General features: G+C 48.0%; 2 protein-coding genes across 6 annotated transcripts in view; one reads left to right on the top strand and one right to left on the bottom strand.

Annotated features, from left to right (window-relative positions):
* The window catches only part of brd1a (bromodomain containing 1a), a 193,298-nt gene that overhangs the window by 73,087 nt on the left and 101,473 nt on the right, over positions 1-18,738 (top strand). For both annotated transcript variants that reach the window (XM_086102790.1, XM_086102789.1), the window contains exons 23-25: positions 6,376-6,501; positions 7,607-7,778; positions 13,790-13,973. The gene's annotated coding sequence lies outside the window, so the exon portion shown is untranslated. The remainder of the gene's footprint in view (positions 1-6,375; positions 6,502-7,606; positions 7,779-13,789; positions 13,974-18,738) is intronic.
* tafa5a (TAFA chemokine like family member 5a) overlaps positions 11,997-18,738 on the bottom strand; it is a 71,724-nt gene continuing 64,982 nt past the window's right edge. For 3 of the 4 annotated variants that reach the window (XR_015099147.1, XR_015099148.1, XR_015099149.1), the window contains 2 exons: positions 17,171-17,347; positions 11,997-13,155 (listed from right to left, as the gene is read on the bottom strand). Coding sequence is in view for 1 of the 4 variants with exons in the window: in XM_086102800.1 (XP_085958926.1) it covers positions 13,147-13,155 (9 nt within the window). In the remaining 3 variants the exon portion in view is untranslated. The remainder of the gene's footprint in view (positions 13,156-17,170; positions 17,348-18,738) is intronic. The other variant, XM_086102800.1, reaches the window with a different exon arrangement.

Raw genomic sequence — 18,738 nt, 5'->3', positions numbered from 1 at the left:
GAACCATTCTAACCCCCTTGCAGTTTTGGTTGAGTTTGCCATATCGTTGGTCAAAAGATTTCAATATGAGGCGTACCAAATGCGATGGTCTGCGAAATAGAGCAGCAACAACGCAAGTGCCGTATTGACATTTAGATAGCACTTGTCAAAGAGCCAACACTAGAAATTATTTAAATCCCACTTTCTCCAGAGTCCAGCTCGACCTGTCCAAATTGTCCCCTGGCAAAAAGAAACTCCGCTGGACAACTTGGTGGAAGCGCCACACTCTCCTCCGTCTCCAGCATGGCCCATCGGTAATGAAGTTCGCGCGTGACATGACATTGAGATACCTGACAAGAAGACTGCCCACCGGAGAGAGGTTAACAACCTGACAAAGCGGCGTCTCTTAATAACGGGCAAAGCGCCCATTGAGGACCACCCGAGGAGAGTGGAAAGGACTCCCAAATGTCACCAATGGCTCTGATAGCGCAGCGATTGTACGACATTGGTAATGGCGTATCGGTTCTAAAAATATCTCTGAATTCCGACGAGTGAATTTAGAGGTGACTCTTGAAAAGATCTTCACGCTGGGCTTTCTGCACTCAAAGGTTTGCAGACTTGATAAGCATTTTGTTGTCACGCTGCGCCGCCGTGCACTTTAAAAAAATAAAAGTGCCAGTGGGGCTCGTGGCACCTAAAAGCCGTGACGAGCGCTGGCACATCAAAATGAGCCGGTAAACACAGACGATTCTTCACAGCCGCCGCCAATCCGGCACGCCGGCAACAATCTCCGATTGAGTGTTTCAAGTCCGAAACAGAAGATTTCCCCAGTGTGGCGCCCCCCCCCCCCCCCCCCCCCCCCCAGATCTTCTCGCTGCTGTTTAGCAGTCACAACATGACGGAGGCCGTCAGAAGACTGCCTTCAAAACCCCAACGCCATAAGTGGGGTGGGGGGGGGGGGGAGGTTATGTGGTAGGCGGGCCTGTTGTTACCTCCACGCATGGGTGAGATCTGACACTTTCTTCCTTTTCCTCTTGCCCCTCCCTCGGGGGGTGGGAGCCCTGCTTCCAGATTGCCCCGCATGATGGATGCGCGGTGTGAGGAATGGGCCGTCCCGCGGGCCAGGGCGTTGTTTCTGGGTTAAACAGCATCCTATATCAAACCCATCTATAGCTTCACAAGCGGCGGGAACCTGTTTACTGGGCCGGGAAAGCACTGCAATCCATTTCCTGTCAGGCTCTCTCGTGGTAGCAACAAAAATTTGGACGGCCGCAGGTTTGGGAAGGGGGGTGGGAGGGGGGGTTCTGACGTGGCGTGATGTGAGAAAATGTTACTTACGGGAGCGTAAAATAATAATAATTAAAAATAATAAATAATAAACATTTCACCTTAAAATTTCAGGGAATGTGAAACGTGACGCTCTGTCCTCGCAAAACGAGCCCCCGGGTCTAGAGTGGTTTCATGCACCGGTCGATGGGAAAAGATCTGCCAAGTGAAGACGATCGTCCACTTTGCACTTGGGTGTTCAATTCGCGCTAATGCGGTGTGGGCTTACCTGCGCGCCATCGGTGGATCAGGAGTCAATTAGCGGGGCTGGCGGGCAGTCTTAGCCGAGGGCCCTGCGGCGGCGGTGGACCCGCCTCGCCGCGGAGTCCCGGCGAGGGGCAGGGGGAGAGAGCCTAAATGGAATGTTAATACGGGGCACGCAAGTCAGGCCTCTCTAATTGGGACACAGCTGCTGCGGGGACCGAGTATCCCGCCAAGCGCCGCCGAGCTCGACGAACCGGCGGGTCGCCGTGATCGGGTCAGGTGCGCTCCGCTGAAAGTACTTGGCCTAAAAGCTTTCGGGAAGGAAACAAATCCTAACTTTTGGCAGCTATCTCAAAGAAATGGCAACACTCTGTCGGGAAGATGGGGGGGGGGGGGCTTTCGAGTAGCGATTTGTTATTTTCCGAACAAACGGCAGGTGGTAAACAGTCTATCACAGTTTTATTGGACAGTTAATTTGATGCGTGGGTGCTCAACACTGAGGCAGCTGTGCTTTTAAAAACCTACCGTGACTGTCAAAAGATTTATTTTGTTGTGTCCAACTGGGATGCGGTTGGATTTATTCTTGTCAGTTTTTTTTTTTTTTTTTAAAGATGAATGACGCCCAAGCGGTTACCACATCTGCCTCACAGTTTCAAGCCCCGTGTGCGATTCTCATGTTGACAATTTTTCCAGCCAAATTGCGTTTTGATTGGAATTCTCCTCTGACCATCGTTTTGTACCTGGGGGCGGACTGGTCAGGGGGATCCGTCCTCTTTGTAAACCAACGACCGTCGGAGTTTGAGCTGAAAACCCGATAAGCCGAGAGTAGCTTTCGACAAGAAGCATTCAGCTTGCGCGCGGCACGCGGTAGTCAGTCATCTCTCGCCCCGTTTCTAGTCCTCGCCCGCGCTCTGTCTCCAAGCCGCCGTGTCCGCGTTTCAAAGCGCTCCTCTCCAGCCCTTCAAACGGAAGCGGCATTTGCCCGAGAATAATGCATGAGCTCGTGGCAGGAGACGGACGGCAGCCTCCCGCCTCAGAAGTCGGCCTCCGTCGACGGCCGGGCGATTGACATTAACCACCCAAGAGGAGAACCTCAGGTGGCGAGGTGTTAGGCGGAGCCTTTGAACGGCATTGCCTGTAATAACGGTGTTATTACACACACAGACAACCTTCAATTGCTGTTTTACATTCAAATAGATCGTAAGCACCGTATTTTGTCGTCGTCGAATCGCGACTCTCCATGAGCAATGCCGACACCTGGAGCGAGACCGGCGGTGGCCCATCAAACCAATTTCCCTCCACGTATTTCGAAAAATAAAATAAAATAGTTCCGGTGAACGATATTTGGCTGTAGAAAAATGTAGAGATTCACACAACCCGGATATCTTTCCACGGTTTACATCCAGATGTGCCGGCAGACATATTTCTATGCGTGCAAAATGCCGATTCTTTACAAGTGAGGTCGGGCAAGTGTTTGCGAGCTCTGTGGCCGACTACACTAATATCCCGAGCGCGAGCGACCATGCGCATCGGTCGCACTCGGCTGCACTCGATGAGCCGGAGCCGTGCAATTGATGGGCAGGGGGACGGAAATAGGAAAGGAGGGTTTTGTGGGCGGTGGTGGTGGTGGGGCAGATGGTGAATAATGTTCCACTCAGGCTAATGCAAATGATTCTGTCACATCAACGCGGAGGCGCTCGAAGTAAAGCGTCCGGTCCCGCAACCGACGCCGCTCGTCCAACGATTGTGTTGTCTTTCCCGTCTGCTCTTGAAAGCCGTAAAAGTCGAGTGAGTTGTATCCGCAGCCCCCTAGTGGCATTTGATGGACTTTTGGAGTAAAGCGCCAGCGAGGGTCCGATGGGACAAAAACCGGCCAACGGCAGGTGTGCGCCACCTCGCACCCCCGCTCGCGCTGCCATTTGCTCTCCTCTTGCCACATTATGGCGCCCGTTGTAAAAATGCAGCAGTGCCGCTTTCATTAGCGCGCAGAGCAAAGATTATGGCTCAATGCAGTGCTATAAATTATGGATGGGCTGTGCGCGACAGTGTGCCGCCTTCACCCCCCCACCCCAATTTGAAGATGACAATTTCCATCCGGAATATTCCCAGAGCTTTGATGTAAAATTCGATTTTAATTTTTTTCCCCCTTTTTGTCACCTGGACCACATTCGGAGGCCGTTCCAATCGTGAGCTCTAATGGGCTTTTCTTGATAGGGTCATTTTATGGATATTCTCAATGGCATCTATTCTTACTACGCAGAACAAAAATGAATGAATGCATGTGTAAAATACAAGTTGCAAACACGCTATACTCGTGCTCAATTTGGATCACCGAGCACATCATTTATTTGTTAACTGTGATTCCACCCGTGTGTGTGAACGTCCAGGCTTTCGGGACTTGGGCAGTAGCGATCGGAGCGTTGCGGCAGATGGCGCGCAGAAAGAACCACTTTCGCTTTGCGCTTACAGTCTGCGGAATTCCGGTCCTCGCTCGAATGAAAGTACACGTAATTACCTGGAAAGGCTCAACTGTCCCTCATCACTCAGCGCCGATGATTTGACGGCAACTGCGGAGTGGGCGGGTAGCCATCTGCCTCGAGATGAGTGATTGGATGTCCTCCTGGAATGTGCTCAGCTTTCAAACAATGCAAATAAGAGCGCGCGTGCGCTGCGCGTGTGTTTGAGACGACACCTCCTGGTTCCTCGCGTTAACTCCTCCTGCTCAAAAGTGCGCTTATGGAAGCAGACATGCCTTGGAATGATAAGCGCCTCCTTTAATCACTGGCTCAGCCAGGTGTTTACTTCGCCTTTTAAGCCCTCGAGACGGAGCCCAAAGGCGCCCCGGCGTCTTGGCCACGTGACTCATTCGAGCGCCCGTCGGTTCCGACCGACATCCGTTTTTTGCGAGCGCGCCCCGCTCAAAGCGGCGGGCTGAGTCAACGCGCCGACGCCCGCGACAAGCATGGGGCTACACAACGCGCCAAGTATCGCATTGGAGCATCCGCTTTTGGAATCTTTTAACAGCCCGCTTTTAAAAGTGTCACCCCTGTTTGTATTGCTCATTTTCAGCACATTTCACCGTACTTGGAGCAGTTACGAGCCTGTGATAAAGAATAACGGGCAGTTTTATTTCTCATAGCATTTTACGTCCCAGTGACCCCTAGGCTTTTTTTATTTATTTATTTTTTGGCAGGCCGACGGGTTTTGATTTTGCCTCGCAATCAATTCGTTTTAATCACAATGGGCGCCGCCGCGCAGCCGAAGGACGGGGGCCGCGCTAATTGATTGGCAGGTATTTGCATATACAGTACGCCACAAAATGTCACGCGCGGCCTTGGTGGTGACCTGCGTGGGCCTGTTGGCGAAACAAACTGATGAGGGTAATTCATCATGCCGCCTGCGCACTGGCTTGGATGGGAGGGGGGGGGGGGGCGTTGTTAGCGTCGTCAGTCACCTGTCATGCCACAGTGGGCACGAGGACGTATGAGGAGAAAGGGGAGGGAGGGGCGGAGAGATTGCAGATGAGGACGATCCTCACCGATATTTATTGCTGTCACTCAATCATTGGACGGATTTGCTTGTTTTGGGGAGTTGGCTGTCAGGCCTCTGCCGGCCTACATTTACAGTTATGATTCACATTTATTATAATTTTTGTCAATAAAATGTAAATATTATTCTCAATTGCCTATTATCTTCATTTGTTGGTGTTTCTCTGGACTGCACTGCTTGTAGTGCCCGTGTGTGTGTGTGTTTAGAGTATTCAGTTATTTTATTTATGTATTGGGGGGGCGGTGCAATCAGATATCAGCCTCAGTGTTGCAATGCCCAATGTCTTCAGAATCACTTGTGCATTTCCGGAAACCCAAAACGATCGTTTCCGGTAGCGTGTCGTTTCGTAGGCTCATTTGTACGGTACCGAAAAATCCTTTCTCATCAAAAAAAAAATCACCGCGCACTAGTTGACTGCACGCGATCGAATCTCTCCTGTGTGGTGTGCGAGTGTTTTTCTTCTATTCGACTTTCGTTTTGCAGAACAGGAAACATTATGTGCGCATGCGTGTTGCTCGTTTCGCCTGCACCTGCAGAAAGCACCTGGATAATGAATGGAGAAAAAAACAAAAACACCGAAAGGTTTATTAGTTATGACATTTAAGAAATGGGAATGCCAGTCGGATTTTTCTTTCGAATCATCCGAAGAAGGGGCGTATTACCAATCTGACGTGTGACGTATGCACAAAAGCACGAAAGGTAAATACGACGCCAGGCACGATTCCGAGGCAAGTACTTGGAAGTTGTGGACATGGTAACTTTATGAATAAAACATTCGTCACAAGGTGTGGTCATACTAATGTTAACTGTCGGTCGTCCTAACGATGTCGTGTGGTAGATTCTTTGGCCAAATTGACAGTGGATTGCACGGTGCATCGTTTTGGGGCTGCAAAGAGGACGCCAAGCCATATCAATACTATAAGTCTGTGTTATATTGACTGACTGAGTCATTTTTTAAAAGATTCATCACATGATTGTAATCATTAAATGTCTATGACATGCTTTTGTATGAATAAAGGGGGTGAGAAGCCATTGATATTATGTTTATTTCTATAAATAGTACACAAAAGGGTTCCCATGATGAACATTTACAGAACCCAAAATTAGTTACCGTGGTTTCCCATCGGGTAATCCACGGAACCGAAAAATTGGTTAATTTCTGAAATCCTCAAACCTGGGCCTATGTAATTTAAACCAATGTTTTTTATTCATTTTTTTTGTGTATGGTTTAGTCATGAACATTATTGTCACTATGCTAAAATTAAAGCAGTATTTCCCCAACCGTAAAACAAATGGACATATTTTCTGTTTTTCAAGGTCACGGTGGCTCGACACAGGCGGTGCGTGGTCCATGGCGTGCAGCTGCATCATTGCTCCGTTCTTGCATGAACCCCCCCCCCCCCCCCCCCCAAAACCCTCCAGTGTGCCGACTCTGCGGACAAGGTAAACATTTGGCCATCATTGTCGTCATTATGCCCAAGCGCAGGTCCCCATGCCCAGGCTGAGCGGAAATATCGTTAGAATGCGGTTAGGGGGGTTGGGTGCAACTCATTATTAGCGTGGCTGACTCGCCGTGATAACGCCATCCCCAATTTCCGTGCGAGGTTTTACTTTTTGATCAATTAGCTGCCGCAGCAACCTACTGGCCACCAAGTGCTCTCTGCTGGGACTTTATCAGAGCATGCTCTATTAAATCCACTCTCCGGCTGAGGCGTCAGACTGATGTCGCTACCAAATGCCAAATAATGTTTTTTTTTTTTTTTAATGCGTCTGTTTGGTGTGTAAAAAAACAAAAATCCAACCACCGCTTGGCCTGTGCGTGCGGCGCATACCGTCTGATCCCTGTGGGTGATTTTGTGTGCGTTATGGACCGTTTTTGAGCAATAAGCCTGGCTGAATAGATTATCATAATGCATCGGGGTGGAAGGTGTCCTGAAGCTGAAATACAGCTTTCTAGTATTCGCTCAATGTCTTCAAGTGGGTCAAAAAGGCCTGCCAGTATTTGCCGGATAATGTAGTCAGGTGGGAAGTAATCCTAATGACTCGATAAACTCTGCATGAATGCATCGCAGTCGACGTGGCCAGTAAGCTAAACTCCACAGAAGCTTGTTGATGGTTTGTAAATGGCGGTGGTGGGTATTCAATTAAACTTCGGGCCAGTTAACTTTTAGTGGCTGGAAACATTGCACGAGATGAGGTCGCCAAAATGCTAGAAAGAACTCGGGAGTAGTGTTGTCTTGAAAGTGCTTTGAGCCGTTTGTACCATTCCAACCCTCGTGATCTGAATAGAAAAATGGAATTGTACGGTCAAAAAATCGAATCAAAGAGACTGTAGAGAATTCAACTGGTTTCATGAAGTGGCTCCAAAATGTGCTTTCGTACAGAATTTTGACCAGGGAGTAGAAAGCACAGACGAAAGCCAAAAGTCATCACAAATAGAAATGGTTGACTACTTAAGCACCGTAACAAAGCAGGCCGCCATTTCCCACCGCTGATTTGAATCGCTCGCAGATCCATCAAACCTTCAATCCCTTTTTCCATCTTGTAGCACATCCGGGGCGAATGTGAATGCTTCGAGGACTTCAAAGCCATCCAAGTCATCCAAAGCCACGAGCAAAAGCAAGCACCCCCCACCCCCTGGCTCAGTGCAACAGGCAGCTCTTGATCCTTCCAGATGAAACACGGAACCGAGGTGGCCAGCAATCGTGGGATGAGACAAGGTAAACACGTTAGCTCGGCCGCACCAGCTAAATCCTCGATAAATCTGGAACATTTCTTCTCCGCGCCGTGTTTTCTCTCCGAAACGGTACTTCCGGAGGAGCGTGCCGCGCCTTAAACGACTATCATTGTTGTGTTTGTTGTGTGAAAGCAGACTGATCCCTCCGAGTGGCCTGATAGAAATCGACAGTCCCTCCTATGTGGGTGCAGCCCGTTGTTTCGGGGATTAAGGGGGATTAAGGGCGGATGCCGGCGACTCGAGGCTTGAGCGGTGTGACCCTTCCGCTAATCATTATGAGACAGATACACAGCGCTCATACTCGCCTTATCAATAATTCATGGCCAATGGCAGCAGAGGGCAGCTGGAAATGCCAGGACTTTTTTTTTTTTTTTTTTTGAGACGACCAAACCCACGAGGTTAACAAGGACTTTATTGGCAGTTCGGTCAAGACCAAAGTTCCAAAGTTGCATTGATCGGGCAATCAAATTTGGGCGCTACCGTTGACCCGTGTCTGATGGCGCTCCTGTTTCATTGTAGCACAAGACGTGACTGGTGGTTGGTCGTTCGCTTTTGTAGCCCACCGGTTAGATGAGACGAATCCTAGGAGAGGCCAGCGAATTTTGAGCCTCACCAGGTTGTTTGAAGCCTCAGTCGAGTCTTGCAAGGCTTGTGCTGATCAAAAGGCACATCCTGTGGCTTCAGTGCAGAGGCAAGCAGAAATGTAGAGAATCTGGTAGAGTCACAGAAAGGCCATAGAGGTGGACGTCCTTGGAACTGATGTCGTTCTACCCACCGGGCACGCAAGCGGCCTCCCGTCTCCCGCTGTCCGATCTCCCCGAAGAGAACTGCGGTCATCTTGGTGTGAAGCTGTTAGAGCGCTAATCGCTTCAGCCTCACTCCATTATCAAGGTGCCTGGGCTCAATAAGTGCAAGTACATCATTTCCCACCTGGTCTTTGGGGGGGAGGGACAGTGTAAATAAATTGATGAGGGCAGCGAGAAAGGCCGATGAATAGTGCATCAAGAATAATCCCAGATATTCACCGCCAGCCTCACCTGATTCGCCCGCTCGAAAAGCCCCGCCGTCCACCCGGGAATGTGTCTGCTTTATCGTTTTCGCCCAAAGGGAATGGTAGCCCTCGGAGCAGTCAAGTAGAAAGCCATCCCAAGTCAGAGTGATTGGGATGTACACTCCAGGATAGGAAAGACATAGTTGTACGGTCATGTCTTCGGCAGAGGAGTCTGAGATGATGATGATGATGATGATGATGATACTGTATCTCTGCACTGTGTTATATTGACTGACTGAGAAACCCTGGGCTGTCAAATTAAGATGAAAAACAGATTTCGCTGAATGAGCAGGCAGCCACCACGTGTCCAGAAGGTGGAGAGCTTGTGCTTTAGTGAATCAAGGAGTGATTTGAATTTTTCCGCATGGTGAAACGAGACCGCGGAATGCAATTACGAAGGCAACGAGAAACATGACGTGCATTCGGAGAGCATAAAACGGACGACAGACCCTTCACGTTAATGCGTAATGCGTTTTTGTTAATCTGTAATTTAAAAAAAAAAATGCAAGCATAAATCCTAAAAGTCACACGATGAAACACGCTATCCGCGATACGGTCAGTAAAACGTCCCACGGCGTTTTATTACGGCGGCCGGGTGCCGATGGCGCTAAAATGACGCGACGACTGATCGATATTGGAGGCCGTTTCATTTGTAGCCAAACTGTACACGACGCAGCTTTGACGCGCTGCCGCTGGTACTAAAAGCCCATTTTAAATGTATCGGCAAGATGCTCGCTCTCAGCAGGTGAGTGCAGTGAGCCGCCGAGTGCACGCACTCTGAAGCTCGTTGCTAGGCTAATGAACACGCGGGCGCGCACTCACGCTAGCTTCCCTCCCCAAACCGAAGGGTGGCTATCATTTAACATCTAATGACGAGTAAAATACTATTTCATTTGAGTGGGCTGATTTGTGTTCTGGCACAAAATAGAAGGTAAATAGACAGTGCGCTTCCCCAAAAGATGTCTTCAAGGCTTAGCATTTAGCAACCTTATCTTCTTTGCTGGCGCTCAGAGGTGCACGTCGAGAGTGGATTAATTGTTTCAAAGAGGCAAAAGTGGGGAATCAGGCACTTTGATAATCACCTTCTTTTATGAGTGGAGTGTGCACCATGCGGGTTGATAGGGGGCAGGAGGGGGGGAGGGGGCCGACAGGAAAAGTGGTTGCCTCGCGAAGCGGTGAGGCGGGTCGGGCCGGCGGTAGCTCGGCGGGTACGCTCGCTGCGCCCGGGCGCCCCGTCGTCCTGCAGGGCCCCCGGCGCGGGTCGGCAGCCGTAATGAAAGGTGACAGCATGTAAAATGAGTTTTTAAAGGAGCTGGTGAAAAGCTGGTGATTTTTTTTTTCTTCTTCCTCATTCCGTGGTCTTGTGTGTCAGGCTGGTTGCCAGCTGTCAACCCTGTCGGGGGGGGGGGGGCGGGAGACGGAGCGGCCTGCGCTTAAATTTACATATGTCTTGATTACTGATCAGTATGTCATCAGGCATGTCTTTTTCTTCTCATGTGTGTGTGTGTGTGTGTGTGTATATTTACTTCCAAAACTCTTTGAATATCGAAGAATGTGTAGGTTTTGTTTTGTTAGTACATACTGTATATATTTTTTAACAGTGCTTATGCACCCAGCCTTCTCGCCTCAAACTCTGTTCTTGCAACTTAGTCAAAAGTTGTTTACAGCTATAGGAGCCAAATAAAAAGCACCGTTGAAAATGAGCGCACTGTCACAACGACGACAACCTTCCCATACAAACCTTCAGTGTCGACTCGGCAGCACCTGCGCCAGCGCGCTCTGTGAACCTTTAACCTGTTGTTCGAGAAAATAACGCATAGAAAGAATCCACATGAAAGCACACATTACGCAACCGTGACTGATTATTGTAATTATTTCTACAGCAGCTGGAAGGCGGCGGGTGTGGGGCCACATCCTTAGATAAGCAACTGCGTCGGCCATATTGTCGATCGATCCACTTTCTCTGCACTTCAATCAAATTCATACTTAAAAGAAAGACTCCTATTGTGAACTATGAATTGGATGCCAAATCTGTCAACAGTGGCACGTTCACGTTAACCCAGGGAAAAAAATGTCTCAGGGTAGCGAGCAGGAACCTGCTGAATGGGGGAGAAAAAACAAAAACCAAAAAATGTGATTGAAATGAATGCAAAAAATAGGACTGACTTCAAATGGACTAATCGTGGCACCAGATTAACCTCCATGGGGATCCTTCTCAATTTGTCTGCTTCATCGTCAAAACGCTTGCTGGAATGCATGCTGCCAGGAAAAAAACCCCAAAACAAAAAAGCTCAAGGTAACATGGCCACTTATTAAAAAATAATCATATTCCTGTGTCTATACATTGTGTACTGCTGTAATGATGCTACACAATTACCATATCCAGAAATAACTACATTAATCAATTTTTTTGGCGATGTCACTTTCTGGTTCATCCAGAGCTATTTTTTGTGGGGGGGGGGGGCAATGCAGCCCAACCACAGGGTGTACAGTGATAATTATTGTGTCAAACGCTCAAGTCGTCTCAATGGTCCTCAAACCCGTGACAGTGCTCGTCGTCACATAAAAGAATGGGTAGAATCTATCATTGCGCGCCTTTGCCACGCCGCCGCACAGGAGCAGACCGTAAATATGCGCCGTGAGAGGATCACCGATCACAAAGACGCTCAGAAATTAAATAGTCACGGCCGCCTGTGATAATGACATCACATTAGCAATGACAGTTCATTTTTATGACTTGTTTTGTCACAATTGTGCCGAATATGGAACCCGCAGACACTGAAAATTAGAATGCAAACACAGCCTGTATGATTTGGTTCCCACGGCAACTGATTTCTTATCGGTCTTCACATCTTGGCCACTGTGCTCGAAACAGATGAGTTCAGTGACCCCGTGGGACTCCATTTGAAGAGCATATGGATAAAACACCACCTACATTTTCAAGGGACGTTTTTTTTTTCCATTGTATTTAATTTATTCTTAAAATATTTCATGAGTTAAAAAAAAAAAAGTATTGTATGTCAATGACGGTCGTATCTCCGCTGCTCTCTTGTTCAATCCCCTCGTTCCGCTCGCCAACGTCCGACAGGGAGGCCGGAACGTCGCGCCGACCGACGCGCGCACGGAAAATAAATTAAGAGATCAAAAGCCTTCGAGAGGAAAAGGGTCAGTATTCCACATTGTGTACAATACAATATCATAGCAAATTAGCAGTCTTGAATGGCTTCCACTGACTACTAGACACTTACAATGTTGAGTCGGCGGCAGGGTCAGTCCTCAGGATTTCCTTTTTTTTTTTTTTTTTGCTGGACAGTGACTTGGAAATGAGCATGAAAAGAAAGCAGCTAGTGAGCTTGTGAACGGAAAAAACCCAAGACGACGAGCGCCAGCGGTAATGAGAACAACAGCGTTTGTTCACATCCTAATTGTCATTGTGACCACAAGTCCAATAAGCTTCTCTACAAAGGTACAACATATAAAAACTGTTAAATATATAACTTTTAGGGCCTTTCAAAATACATTTAATGACATTTCTTTACGCCGTCTTTTCATTCGTGTTTCTTGTTTTCTTCCTTCGCCAACACAATGCCAGCTGGCCCGACCGTCGCATCTAATTTTTTTTTAATTGATTTTTTTTTTTAAATTCTCGATACACAGTTATACGTATGTAGTACCTATATCTCCAGTTCCGAAGTACAGTGTTGTTGGGCTCAGTCCGAGGAAAGAAAAGTCAGGAAATGGTCAAAAGTACTCCTCTGATCCGTGCGGATGCCGGTCAACGCAAGGTGTCCACGGCTCTCTTGGTGGGGACACAAGCAGCGAGGGTCCACTTGGGCCACTCCGCTCGCATTTGTTCTTTAGCTCTTTGGTCTATAAAAAATACGTGAGGTCTGCTCCAGCAGAAGGCCTATTTTCAGCAGAGAGCGCTCACTTCGCCAAAGGATCCTAGCGCCCCCGCTGATGTTCTAGAAATGCGGGGAATTCTCATCTTCAAAGCAGTTCCGAGGACTTCGGATGGGGGCGCAGATCTCCCCTGACATTTCGCAGGAGTCCGACCCGCCGCAGCGACAGGCAAAAGCTGCTAATTGGACAGAGCAGGCAGAAGTGGAGAGCAGGCGATCATTTTGACCCAAAGGACACGCACTGGGTGGGAGAAGTCGGAAAGCCTGCGCGGTTGCTCGCAAGGAACAGTGTTTTGCTGCGAGCCGTTGACCCACTGTCCTGGTAGGGGGGAAAGGGTGGTGGCGAGGGGGGGGGGGGGAATTCCCACAAACGCTCCCTTTTTCGTGCTCTTTTGGTGTTACGAGACCTGCGCCAAAGGATGAAGAGCAGAGCAAACAAGAGCTTGCGTTAGCACAGTCAAGTAGAGTGTTTTGACTTTCAAGCAAAATCTTTAAATGTACCTTGATGCAAAAACTGGGTTGACTGTACTGTATTATTAGTACTGTATCGCAACTGCGGTGGCATTCTGCTGTTGGTTCGTTTACCGCACCAGGTGGGCATTGGTGGTTTATATCCTATTTGGCAGATACAACGTTTTGTGTCAGCCTCGGTTGCTCTGAGTCCCACTCTGCCCCACTGTATAATGGTGTTCCACAGGGTTCAATTTAGGGGCCGCTGCTATTTTCATGGTTTTAGCTACGCCCTCCTCAGAAAACTAGCCATTTCTTTTCACTGCTATGTGGCTGTTCTGTGTACCGCTGAGCAAAATGAACACTTTGTCCTTAAGGCCACTTTTGTCCGGCCTGGAGGAAGTCAAGGCCTTGATGGCCCTGAACTTGATGAATTTCACTGAAAACAAAACAGACGTGTTCTCAGATTAGCTCCCTTGGCAAGCAGAATGAGATGATTTTCTTGTAAAAATACAGTTTGTTTGTTTCACAGTATTTTATCTTGATCTTGGAATTGGTGAACGGATTGTTTTCCTTTTTTTGTTTTCGCAGTGTTTGATGACTACACACAATGCCAGTAGGCAGGCAGCTCGGCGAAGCTCCCTGTGTGATTGATGCTGAAGAAGCAGTGTGATGAACTTCAAACTGAGGCAGAGAAAGGTCCAGATCAACCGTTGGCACTGGAGGCTACCATGGTGATCATCTGGTAGCAGCTAGCGGCTCAGCAAAAGCTACAGTAAGTGCCCGATAAGGAGCGGTTTGTGACCCTGTACAGTAAAGCTCACATCTCAGTGAACGGCGAAGGTTTGCATGTGTCTGCAGACGGAGTGAATGTTGTTGTTGTTTTCTTTTTATTTTCGTCACGGTCGCAAAGATATTGCTCTTCCTGCAAACAAATTTTGAACATGTCCAAACCTCTAACGGATTTGTGACTAAATGTAACGGCTCGTGAAATAAGACCTGCGTAATTCTGCCGTGCCGCTGACCAAAAACTATGTACTACTCCTGAAAATTGCAAACTGGATTTGTCCCTTCCGGTTTCCTTTCCAACTTGTATTTATTCTCCTCCAACTAGACATGAACATAGTGACTCTCTCGGGGAAACAATTACTCCTAGGGGCAAAAAGACAAACCTAGATGCGTCCACAAACCATCTGGCTGCTCGCAGTTGCCACGCAGCCAGAATGATAGCGTCGCTGTCCCAAGATTTTGGCACTTCCGCTGGGGCTTGAATGTAATAATAATAAACTTGAATGGAACGGGCCACGCAAGAATCGTGTGTCGGTTGCAGAGCGACTCAGTAATGATCTTCGACAGTACGCTAAGCAAATTGGCGGTCGCGACTGTATTAGATGGAGTAGTGCAGGAGAACGGCCGCATTTAAGGTAAATGTTGTCAGATGAGTTTCCCTTTTGAAATGATATTGAACGTTTTTGGGAAGCATTGCGAGATGAAACTATTCAGACAGGTATCGGCAACTCGAAACATTTTTAGCACAGAGTAGCAGGGGATGACTGCAGACGGTACCGGCAGCCCCACTGGGAAATGCTACAATTGCAGTCAAGGATGCCGCACTGAACCGGAATGCAAATGTCTAGCGCTGAAACGATCTTGTTTTTTTGTAAACCACCACCACATAGTTAGATCACACGGTCATGGTCATTTTCTTCTGTTCCCACAATGCCCCTCTTTCGCTCTTACTTGCTCTCTCTCACACACACATGCACACAACTGGCAAACCGCCTTCCATAAATCTCCCTCGCGCACAAATCTCATCTCGGGGAAATGCAAGTCTCCTATTAAAAGAGGAACCAATGTCAGGTGAATATCAGACGAATTTGCCCGATGAATAAAATTCCCAGGTGATTATTACCTCGGGTTTATCAGGAAACTGCTATTTTATATCTGATGCGAACGACTAGATGCCATTCTCGGTCGGTCATGCAGGAATGGCGAGCCGAGGGAGTGAGAGAGAGAGAGAGAGAGAGAGAGAGAGAGAGAGAGAGAGAGAGAGAGAGATGAAGTCCAGCTGGAGAGTGACTGACAAACTTGAAGCCATCGACAAGAGCGGTGGCTGCAGCAGAACGTAAATAATCCATGGGTGTTTATGTGTAATCTGTGCACTCTGGCATTCCACTCAACATATCGATATTCATCCAAGGAAGAGGAAAACATCGAATTCCACGCACATCACGACGTACGTTACATCTTCCTGTCTCGAGGCACAGCAGAGCGTAGCGAAGGACACGGTACATTTGTTCACACGTTCTGCCCCCTCTATATGCGCTTTACTTGTGCATTGGAGCGAAGGTGAACACAGGCGCATTTGTCGGCGCTAAAGACAACTCTATTCATAATACATATGCAGTCACTCTCCAGCTGGGATGGCAAGCAAAGTTGCGGCAACATATGGCCGCGACTTGACATTTCCTCCGCGCGTGTACTCTGGCCGACTCCCTCGGAAAATGTCAGCGCACACGGACCCGCGCTAAACGTGTTAGCGGACGCGTGAAAGAAAGCGCATCCACTTGGTTACCGCCAACACTGAAATAAGTCAATGGGTTATGAACTTTTTTTTTTTTTTACAATCTATTTTTGTGTGTGTGTGTGTAATTGTGTACTATATATAATATATACTGTATATCTATTTTTTGCCTTTTAGTGATTGCTCATTTGTCTTTGTAACAGTGGCGGTCTGGTTGCGTCTCCCGCTCACAAAAGCATTGCCCGATGAATATTCATCCGCAGGTTAGCAATGCGCCACAGGTTAACGAGCGGTGGGAAACGGCTCGTTAAACGCCCGAAGCGGCAAAAATGTTCACGCGCGTGTGTACGAGGTAGGCGCGGGCAACCAGACGCTCAAGCCCAGCCCACGTGCAGCTATCTGCCAAGTTAGGTCATGATCAAGCCTTTTTTTTGGGGGGGGGGGGGTAGCGGGGCGTACGTTTCCACAGAACATCAAACATCCGTCTTTGCTAACTGCGAAGTACAATGTGACTGGAAAAGCTCGCTCTCAAGAGGCTACATTACACCAGATCCACAATGGCATCCCGCCGATTTGTGACCTGGGGGGAGCAACTGCACTAATTTGTCTCTGATACAAAGAACCTGTCTTGTAGCAAAGGTTATCTCATTGGCCTTTTTTATTTTTTATTTTTATTTTTTTATGGGGCCCCTTGTTCTAATTGCATTTTGGTCTCCCTTAACCGGTGCTAAACTAATCTTCTCTATGACGTGCTGTGCAAGTGTGTGAGCATGGATTCCTTCCATGCCTATTTTTAGCTGACAATCTACCAAGGGGGCTCACTGTCGAGATGGGAAAGACACAGCGGGATCAGATTTTCTCTTGAAAGCAAATCATAAAGCTGCCAGGAATATCGACTGGGAGAGGAACCTGCTTTTCTGAAGCCCAACGCGAATGGGCACTTTTACGACTTTGTCCTAATCGCTTTTACTGCGCCGTAAGCTAAAAAATGTCCGTGTGGCTACTCCGCCGTCCCAGTAACGTCTGGCGCCTCTTTTTTTTTTTTTTTTTTTTAATTCCGACTCCCAGACGCCATCGTAGCGAGGGCTCGCGAGGCTTTAGCCATGCCAGGCAAGAGCGGGAAACGAGCTGCACAACGCAGATGGAGCCGTCGTGTATTGTAGCACGCGTGGATTCGCGGTAGCTTAACGCACGCTGGGGGGGGGGGGGGGGGGCTAAATGTAAAAAGAGAAAAATAAAAATCTCGAACAAGCAGACGGTTGTTTCAGTTACATTTCTGGATTCCCGTGCATCGGCATGTCGCCGTAATTTCTCTCGTTGGCAGTTGGGGGAGGGATTTGTGATCAATTAAATTTGATGATATTGCTCCGAGGTGTTTTGGATGGATTACTTTTATTTGGCCATCAAATGTATTCCGGAGGGATGCAATCAAAGGGCTATTTTGGTACCTTTCCGCCGCCATGAGGACCACGGTGCAGGATGGACGGCTTCCAGGGAACGGGCGGGCTCGTGATAGTGGCGGTAAAGTGGCGGTGGCGGGTGGTGTCTGGCTGCCTGTCAAGGGGGTCGTCAATGTTCTCCTTAGTGCAAGAATGTGGAGGGAGAGTCTCGTCGCGTCATAGAGCCTGGGGGGAGGTGGGGGGGGGGGAAAGGGCAGAGGTATGGGTGACCATGTGCTGTTTTGCTCTGTCTAGACTTCGACACGCTCACATTCTCAGCACCACCACGTTGTGTTTTCTTGCTTTGCTAATGAAATACACTATATAGACGTGTGGGAGTCAAACTTGGAAGGCAAAATGTTTTTAAAAAAAAATTGTAATGAAATCAGGAGTGCGTTGTTGTTTTTCTCGCCGTATTATTAGACTGGCTTATCAAAGTGTCACATTTAAGCGCCTTCACAACTGTGGCAAAGCGAAGGAGAAAAATGGTTGAGGGAGTTGTTGTGCTCGCAAAAGGCAGAGAGAGGGAGGGAATTAAAGAACTAACTCAAAAGAGACCCAAACTTTGATTTGTTTTTACGTTCGCTGTGCGCTGTATGGGAACTCAATCGCAATTTTTTTCGGTTTTTGTCAACCAGTTTGGGAAAGTCGAGTTGCGCGCGATTCACCGATTTTAGCACTCTGGTACAACTTTCTAGACCAGGAACCGCATGACTTGACAGTTTTGATGACCGGATGCCGTTTGTGTCCATACGCGATGCCGTCGTGTAATTTCAGCGAGTATGCTAATGCTAATGCAATCGATGAGCCACAATTGGTTTGTCCTGAATCATTTTGTCATTTATGCAACATGAGTTCATGATTGTGGTCCTGTCAGATATGTTATTGATATCATTCATGTTGGAATGTCGCACATGATTTTTAATTTTTTTTTTTCCCTTTGGCATTCGACTTGTCAAACCGCCAAATCGTCCAAATTATAAGCGGCCAATGTCATTTAAATTGTAATGCCCGACAGCTCACATTTATCTCTTCATAGTAAGTACGGTGTCTAATTTCTCTCCCATTTTGTGACACTCGGAGAAGAAAAAAAAAAAAGCAGCTACAGTTATAACAATGAACATAATGGTCCGGTCGGCCTTGTGTTCTTTTGCAGCTGTCTGCTCGTCTGAGTCGAGGGCAGCTGCTTGCGGCATCGGCGCCAGCCATCAATCAATTGCTCCTTTATGAAATCAATTATCTGCTTTTGCCAAATCTAAACAGCCGAAACACATCATGATGGGCAATTTGGGTTGGAAACGCCAGCTCTTTACACCGTTTCAGCGGCCAGGGGAGGGGCTGAAGTAATACTCCCCACTTAGAGCATCAATCCAAACGCTTTCTCTCTGAACATGAGGAGACAGCACTTTTTTTTTGAATTCTTGGTGCATCTCCCTCTTGCCCCCTTGCTAACACTCTAATGTCTTCCCCCAAGTCCCCCAAATGGTGGATGAGGTGTGCTGACTTGGCTGCCTGTAAAAAAAAAAAAAAAGCCAGCCTGAAAGAGAAATGAATGGTGAGCAGCAAGGGGGTCTTCG

Source organism: Hippocampus guttulatus, chromosome 22, assembly GCF_054856545.1.
Source record: "Hippocampus guttulatus isolate MCC_2025c chromosome 22, RoL_Hgut_1.0, whole genome shotgun sequence".
Classification (NCBI taxonomy): domain Eukaryota; kingdom Metazoa; phylum Chordata; class Actinopteri; order Syngnathiformes; family Syngnathidae; genus Hippocampus; species Hippocampus guttulatus.
The sequence above is the reverse complement of the archived record's forward strand: the minus strand, read 5'-3'. Positions and strand labels throughout refer to the sequence as shown.